The following is a 9,136-nucleotide window of genomic DNA, read 5'->3' as shown; positions in this document are numbered from 1 at the left end:
AGGTATAAGACTATATATATGTATATATATATATATATATATATATTGACATTTTGCAATCAATACTAAAAAAAAAAATTAAAAATAAAATTAAACTTCTAAGTCTACATAAAAAATTAAATTCTGACAATCGTTTTCTTTAAGTATTATGTTTGAATTACAAAACTGAAAAAATACTTCACAAGAAATTTTTTAAAATTAAATACTTGATGCATTTGGTGCTTTTTTAATTTATAGAATGGCGTGTTTCTTTTTCCGTGTTTCTTTTTTTATTACACCAAACACGCGTAACAAAGTGATTTAAAAATTAATTCCGTAATATAATGTTATGAAAGTTTTAATAACCAAACTAAATTACAAATCCTAATAATTTACATTTACAGATTCTAATGCTTCTACGCCTTTTCAATAAAAATTAATAATAAGTAATAATCGAAGCAATAGAGTGAATTTTTTTTAGTACATAGTATGTTATCGTAATGAATATAATTTTTATAGATTTAAAATTTCAGTTTTGAAGTTTAAAGATTTTTTCAATAAAATGTAAAACATTCACGAAACTCATTCAGTATATTTTATCAATAGAATAGGCAAGTCAAACTGAAAAAAGTATGATAAAAACTTGCAGAATTGGCTAACATTTTTCCTTTTACTAGCACTTTAGGAACACCAATACCATACCATATAACAAACAGTTAAATATAGTTTTCTAATAGGTGATATGATTTGGTAACTGTGGTAAAATTTGGTAATTTTATGATCATACCTTAGAGCATGACATAAAAACCATTTTTTCGGTTTAATTAACATCTCTGTTATGCATTTTTTACTAAATGCGTGATAATCAGAAGTAAAATTCTAAAAGAAAACAGAATTTAGGAAAACCATTACGATATGAATAGAAAAAAAATTTAAATGAATGTTTTATGTACCAGAATTTTTTTCTCCTTGTAAGAATATGAAAACTTTGAATTTAAACTGAACAAAGTAATAAAGCTTATACTCAATGTAAACTTGAAGAATGAAACTAAAATTCAAATCCCTTCTCAAAACCAAATGTGTTTACCCGTAGCATATAGATGATAAAAAAATATTTAGCACTAAAATCGATGTTGTTGCTGACATAAGATAATGTTTCATTCTAAAATACTTAAAATAAAAAATAGGGATGATGAGCATCTAGAAAGACACAAAACCTTGTAGCTCTATTAAATATTTATCAATTAAGTTTATGTTTTTGGGTGCATGGTCAAAGGGTCTATTATAATCGACATTTATGACATTATTCTGCAGCAATAGAGAAAACATGCAATAAACAGAGACATCTTGCATCTTGATCATTTTTAACATTATTCAGTGATTGGTTTAAACTTTTTGAAATTCATTTTAATGTTAAACTTGATCTAGTACCACTGCTTATAATATCCCACTTAACGTTACAATTTATATTGCTTCACAAAGGTTTAAGCAAATAGAAATTTTATTTTAATTATGTGAAGGTAAGGAAAAAAGTGCCCATCCAAAGGCCCATATATCATACAAGAATTATGAACTCTTTAGTTTGTAGTAAAAAATACCATACGGGTTACTCTGCAGCACAAATAAGTGTAGCAACTGAGATAAATTTGATGAGATTCATAAGAAATTTTGTGTGCGAACTAAACATGATTTTTTTCTCTTCAAAATCCAATTTGTTCGAAAAATATTCTAATTAAGTTCTTTTCTCTCTGTCTTTTGCTTTAAACAGTTACATTATACCTTGTATTGCAAAGAGTAGCAAGCTAATTTATATATTTCTCTGGTTATCTCTCTAGATTTTTAATATCTCTCGTTTCTGTTAAAGTTAAAAGTAAAAGCAAAAATATAATGTTCTCTAAAAAGCTTTATCACAAGACTGTAAAAAAATAGTTTCTCGAAACACCTTTTACCACTTACACCTTTCAGCAACAACACCCTTCCTTTAAAAAATGCAAAAACTGCAAGGAAAATTGCTAACAATGTTTTAAATTTGCAAGATGTTCAAATTGGTTATTTTTATGCTACCAACTACATTCTTCTTCTCATTGGCACGACAGCCCAGGATGGACCTTGGCCTTCTCAACAAGCCTATGCCAAGACATTCTTCCCTTAGCCAAGGTTCTCCAGTTAATTATCTTTAAAATTTGAAGGTCCTTTTCAAGGCAGTCTGAAAATCTTAGGTTTGGTCGTCCTCTTTTTCTTTTTCTTGTATCTGTTGGCCTGGCACAGAAAACGTATTAAAGTAGTTTTAAGAAGTCATAGAATGGTTTTATATATATATATATATATATACATNGAGAGCTTACCTTCCAATTGAGGCTCATCTTACCAACTACGACTAAGAGAAAAATTGGTGAAAAAAATTAAATGTTTCTTGCGCACGCACAGAAACAATCATTTTTATTCGTAATTTACTGTCTTTCCCTCAAATCTCTAAAAGCTTTAAACTTAATTAATAAGTTTTAGAAATTACATATCCTTAACACTTCTAAAATTATAAAATGATTTTCTTAATATTCTAATTCAAGATCTATTTTCTTAATATCTTGAGAAACATGTAAAAAAGTAGTTTGTATAGAAGGGTTTCCATAATTTTGTGAAATGCCGGTTAATATCAATAATTCAAAAATAAAAATAATTAATTTATTATTTATTTAAAAAAATCTCATTGCATTAACGCTGATTAAGTTCAAACAGATTAAGTTCTCGATTTTATTGGAATAAACTTCAAACGCATTTATTTTTGCTCAGCTACCATTATAACTTCACAAGTTTGTATTTTATATTCGTATTTAATTTTTGATAACTTGAAACAATTCTTTGCCTTGTTTTCGCCAAAGATAAATTACAGAAAATGCGAAAAATTCAATTTCTATTGTTGCTTTACTATTATAAACTGGTATTTTTTAATTGCTTTTTAAATTATATATATCGGCTGGGCACAATTGTGCTTTAAATATAATGTTAAAATAACTAAGACTTATTTATTGTTCAATATTTAAAAAAAAAGTAATTTAATAAATTTCCACAAAATGTTGTGCAATGAGGAAATACTATAGGAATATTTTATAGTAAAATAGAGAAACACAGTATTAACACTGTTAGCTTCTAGCATTATATAAAAATAATAACAATAATAAAAACATTAGTAGAAAATTATCAAATATAAAGATAACATCTTTCAGTAGGACGATAAAATAAAAATTAAAGATAAATGGAGATAAGTAAGATATAGATAAATAATTTACAGATTCTAAACTTTATTATAACTTTTATTGATTTTAATCTCAGTACATCAAAATATACTAGATGCATAATTTCTCTATGTAAATGATATTTGTTCAATGAGAGTGCGAGGATCGGAAAGACAACGATTATCTTTTTAGTGTTATTCAGATACAAAAATTAAAAGGCACAACTATATTAGTGACGCCATCTATATGTAATTGTAGTAATTGCTAATAATTGTTAAACATCGTTTGCATTATTCAAAAATGTAGTTTAAATATTGCATGAAATTTAAGATGAAGAGAAATGAATGCTTAATTTATTAAAGCATAAACTATATTATTTTTTAAATCCATCTAAACATCAGCAATACGTGAACTAAACTTAGTACTAACTAAATCCGTAGTTCGGAGGCAAAATTTACTCTTCTCTGAAAAGATATATAAATACAATTCACTCATACAAACATTACTGGACAGATAAAAAAAATTCTTATGACAAGATATGTATGGATTTAAAAATTTTTTCTTTCCTTCCCACTGAATTTCAGCGGATATACATTTTATTATTATTAAAATAAAAATAGTGTTAATAATATGTTCATAACTAGTTTTCAAAACTTCAAGTCCACAACCAAGGAAATATTTCAAATAAATATAATCTGCAACATTTCGAAAAGGCCATTGCTTGTCTTAATGAGAAATAAAGTTTAAAAATAATTGCAAATATTGCATCAAGTTGTAGGGAGAGAAAAATAAATACTAAGCTTAACCAAGCACAAACTAAATTATTTTTTTAAAATATATATTAGCATCAGCATATTAAACATATATTAAACATATATTAAACATATATTAAACGTATATTAAACATATATTAAACATATTAAACATAAAATATATATTAACATCAGCATAAAAACCTGTAACTAAGTGATAAAGCATAAAGTTTCATGCACGTTTTGAAAATGCCATCTAAATACAACTCTCTCATGCAAACATTACTTAGGATAAAAAAATATTCTTATGAAAACATATGCATGCTTATAAAAATTTTCTTCCTTCTTTCCTACGGAATTTAAGTTAAGGTCAATATTTTAATGTTATTAACATAAAAATGGATGCAATAATGTGTTCTACACTGCATACTTTTGAAACTTGAAGTCCGCAAACAATGATTGATCTTGATTGAAAACTCGAGTTTCATAAATTCAACCTCAATATTGGACTATCTCCTTTTCTGTAATAAATGTTTTCTTTGCATGGTTTGATTTTCATTCTTTTTACATGTTCTAGACATTGTAATCCTTTTACTTTATGAATATCATGATACAATTCTTAGCACTTAAACTGCTTCAGCTTCATCATTTTAAATTGAAAATATTAATTATTATCTTCTTTATATCGTTTATATAGGTCCATAGATTTCTCATAGATTTCTGCGTCCAAAATTTTTTAACATAGTATAGATTTCTGAATCAAGAAAAAAACTAGGTCTATCAGTTCTAAGAAGACCATATATCGCTCATGGGCTGCAATAGTGGTATAACTAAAAAAACACGCGTTTTGGACTAAGGACAGGCGTAAATATGAAAATACACATTTATTCAACAGCAATACTAGCTCAACTCATAACTCAACTTGAAGGTAATCTTAGTTTAAGCAAACTAAAGCATGCCTTTTGCAATTTGCATAGCAATGAAAACTTTAAACCCACTTATCTCAAAACTTGATTTTTTTGAGTTGTGCAGCTATTGCAGCGAGACTTAAATTAAAATAGGGAACATTTTTAAATACCCTTAATAGAAAATACGTGACATGATTTAATTTTTTAAAGTATCCATAGATTTCTCATATAATTCTTCTTCCAAAATTTCTTAACATATTATAGATTTCTGAATCAAGAAAAACCTAGGTCTACCAGTTCTAAGAAGACCATATATCGCTCATGGGCTGAAACAGTGGCACAACTCAAAAAACTCACGTTTATGAATTAAGAACAGGTGTAAATATGAAAATGCACATTCTTTCAGCAGTAATACTAGCTCAACCCATTAATTCAATTTTGAAAGTAATCTTTGTTTAAGCAAACTAAAGCATTTCTTATGCATTTTGCTAAGCACTGTAAACTTTAAACCCACTTATCTCAGAACTTGATTTTTTTTAGTTGTGCCGCTATTGCAGCCCATGAGCGATATATTACCTTTTTACTTGTGAGCAATAAGCGTCATTATTTAGTAAGCAAGTTTCATAAGGTCGTATATTTTACTTACGACACATATATGGAGACTTAAATTGAAATAGGGAACATTTTTAAATACTCTTAATAGAAAATACGTGACATGATTTAATTTATTAAAGTATCTTACAATTTTAATAATTTTATATGAATTTCTTGAAAATTCAGTAAAATTTACTTTAAATATTTATCTGAAAATAAAAGAGAAAAGTTTGGAATTTATGTTAAATTCTTAAAAATACTTATTTATAATACTGTTGAAAAATCACAGGAGAAAAATATCATTTTTAATTTATGAATTACTTATTTTATATGATGCATGAAAAGTGATAAAATTACTAAAAATTGATTTGATTTTTGTTAGGGATAATAAAGTTAAAGGGAAAATTGATACTTTCTTCTAGCATTGAAGCGATATAAAATTATTTTTCTTATTAGTTATTTCCTCTGAAATATAAGTGTGAGTTTATGAATAAAGTAGATGAGATAGTAGCAAATATTTGTGTCATTGTCGTGGTGTCACAGCGGATAGAGAGCTTACCTTCCAATTGAGGAAACACAGGTATGAATCCCAGCATTAGCTGGTCGATACGAATTCTGCTCCTGGCTGGCACCATCCACAGAGCTTGTTTAAAATATTCTCTGGGGAAGACTGATAATGGTTAGAATTCCATCACCATCGGGCTAACCGTGAGGTTTTTTGTGGTTTTTCCTCTCAATGTAAGACAAATGCGAGAAAGAGTCAACAAAAAGTTCTCTTTAGATGATGGTTTGTCCTTATGCTTAATCCAGTCGTTCTCCTGTCTTCAGGATTCGGTTCATAATTTCGAGGCTACTGAGTTGATACTTGATAATCGTAAATTTAGAATTGGGTCACTGCTCAACACCGGTTATAAAGAAAAAATAAAACAGTTGTGTAGAATGTAAATTTCAATAAATAGCGATCGGTAATGTTTCTATTAAAATGACCATGAAATTGGAAATATATAAAAGGAAAACAATAAATAAACTGCAAATGCAGAGTTTTTTTTTCTGCTATGAAAATTATAATTAAAATGATAAAATCTGCTTCAAATTCCGTGAGAACAACTTTACTTTAAATTATCTTTACAATATCTCAGCAATTCTGCATATTTTGGTCATTCAATTTTATTTTAATTTATCTATTTATTTATCTTTTTTTGCATTATGAACCGGATTCAATATTACACAAAATGTCTTGAACTCCTTTTTTTAGTTCTAGGATCTTTCTAAAAACTATTCAGTGAAAGTTTCTCATAAATTGTTCAAATTACTTTTTTCAATCATTTATGTCCGGGTCATTTACGAAATCGATCATTTGGCAAATAGATAAGTAATTTAGAAAATAGTTCTTCTAGCTAAGAATTCCCATTAGATCTAAGATAATGCATAAAATTCAGAAATGTATCATAATGATGAAGAGCAACAATATATGAAGATAACAATTTTCTTTTCGAATATCAAATTTACGATTATTATTATTATCGTCTTTATACAATCACTTTTATAACACCTAAAAGCTAGAAGAATAAAATAACTTGCTAGTTTATCCAGTGACGAATTATTATGTCATTACATAAAGTCTTTGTCTTTATAGCTTTTTTTACAAGTACAATTCTCAAAATTATATTAAATGGGAAAAAACAACAACCATAAGAACGCTAAAATAGAGTTGCTATGGATAAATAAGAATATTTTTCTAGATTATATTTAAACGTGGTTGTTGAAATACTGATAACATTTATTAAATGGTTGTTAAATACCTAAAGACATGAATACTGATTCTTTACTGATATGTAGTTGACTTTTGTGTTTTCGATGAACAACAAATGATTTGTTTACTCTATGAACAAATTTATTAAATACTGAAAGAAATTGCTTATCAAGTTTTTTCAACATAATTTTTGGGGATTATTCAGCAGTATTTTCCGGTCTCTTGCAGGAAATTTTTACAAGCAGTGTATTTTTTTCTTACTCACAAATTCAAAAACTAGAGTCATAGCATTTAGAAACACTTTTGAGATCCAATTTAAATAAATTTCATCGAAACACCATAATATAACATTTATTTCTAAAGATAACTGATTTTAGACATGAAAGATAATTTAAATAGGAGTGAAATTCGTAATCAGGAGCAGTCTTATAACTTGAAAAAAAGTAGTATTTGGAATATACTCGAAGAAAAATTTCCATTATTTTCAAAATATCCCGTAGGTTTTTGGAAATATCAGAATTAAAAACTATTATAAATCATTGAGTCCGTTCTTTTGTATGCTCTCTTGTATTAAGAATAAACTTGAATGAAGGCTAATCTCTTGCTACGTCATAATAGTTCAGAACCAGTGATAGTTTAGACCCTACCTAAATACTGTCACTTTACAAAAATATTGTACTTCAAGATTAAAAAATTTGCTATCAACAACAGTTGCCCCCCCCAAAAAAAATTTTTTTTTAAATAATTATACATAATTTGCATAGGGCTTACTTGGAAAGGAAACTGCTTGTTATGAATAATTTATTTTATGTTGTTATAAGTTTATATGCTAATAACGAAACATTAAACATTTACTCGATTCTTAATCAGACATATAAGCAATGCCTCATTGAATTCAAACTCTCGTTCAACCTTTCGAGAACAAAGTTGAACTTTTTGATAAGTCTTAACACAATCTGTGGTCATTTCATCATCGATAGGACTCCTTCGATTGGATTATTTTTCCTTTTTAAACATTAATCATCCTTCTGCAATTCAAGTGATAGTGTTATCTAGTACCCCAGAAGTATATAACCAAGTAGCAAGACATTTAAATGTATAAATTAAATATTCTTTTCTCCCTAAATCCCTAAACAGTTTTTACGTGTTACATATATCCCACCATATAATTATTGGTCAAAGTTTTTTTAAATTTTGAAGAACATACTTAAATTCTTAGCGAAAAGTGTTAAAGATTACGAGAATTCAGACAAACCTAAGATTCTTCTCAGAATAATTTCAGCTTCGGTTGGTTTTACGAATCACATTCAATACGAAAAATGCAATGACGTTATTTAACATACGATTTACTGTGTTAAACTTAGCAGAGGTTTTTTTTGTTGACTAAGTTGAATATGTAATAAATTATTATGATATAAATACTTAATATCACGTATACGTATGCGTTGTAATGAAACATTTTCCTGAACATTTCCATTTCCTTTTTTTAACAAGAAAATAAAAGCAATTTTCTTATTTCTTATCATGTTTTATTTTTGAATTTCTGCTTAATGTATTTTTCAATGAAGTATAACGTTCAATAATTCTGTAATATTTTTTTGAGAAAATAACATTTATAACATGTTTGCAGTGCCTCCAACCATAATCGAGACCGGCACTAGCTCGGATACAGTTACAGAGGAGAGGTCAAAAGTAAGTTTACGGTGCGAGGCTTCGGGTTACCCAGAACCTATTATTACATGGAGGAGAGAAGATGGGAAAGACATCAATCTAGGGTCTTATGGAGGAAGAAAATACTCTGGTGAGAAAATTGGAAGCTTATTTTAGAAATTTAAAGTTTAAACTGAGATACTGAGATAACATTTTAAAATAGTTTTAAGAAATCATACAATGGTTTTATTTATATATATATATATA

At 27.3% G+C, this 9,136-nt stretch overlaps 1 protein-coding gene across 2 annotated transcripts in view; it reads left to right on the top strand.

Moving 5' to 3' along the window:
• LOC107449399 (lachesin-like) overlaps window positions 1–9,136 on the top strand; it is a 207,836-nt gene that overhangs the window by 177,188 nt on the left and 21,512 nt on the right. For both annotated transcript variants that reach the window (XM_016064910.3, XM_016064909.3), the window contains exon 4: window positions 8,850–9,020. In XM_016064910.3, the coding sequence (XP_015920396.1) occupies window positions 8,850–9,020 (171 nt within the window). The remainder of the gene's footprint in view (window positions 1–8,849; window positions 9,021–9,136) is intronic.

Source organism: Parasteatoda tepidariorum, chromosome 7, assembly GCF_043381705.1.
Source record: "Parasteatoda tepidariorum isolate YZ-2023 chromosome 7, CAS_Ptep_4.0, whole genome shotgun sequence".
Lineage (NCBI taxonomy): Eukaryota > Metazoa > Arthropoda > Arachnida > Araneae > Theridiidae > Parasteatoda > Parasteatoda tepidariorum.
The sequence above is the reverse complement of the archived record's forward strand: the minus strand, read 5'-3'. Positions and strand labels throughout refer to the sequence as shown.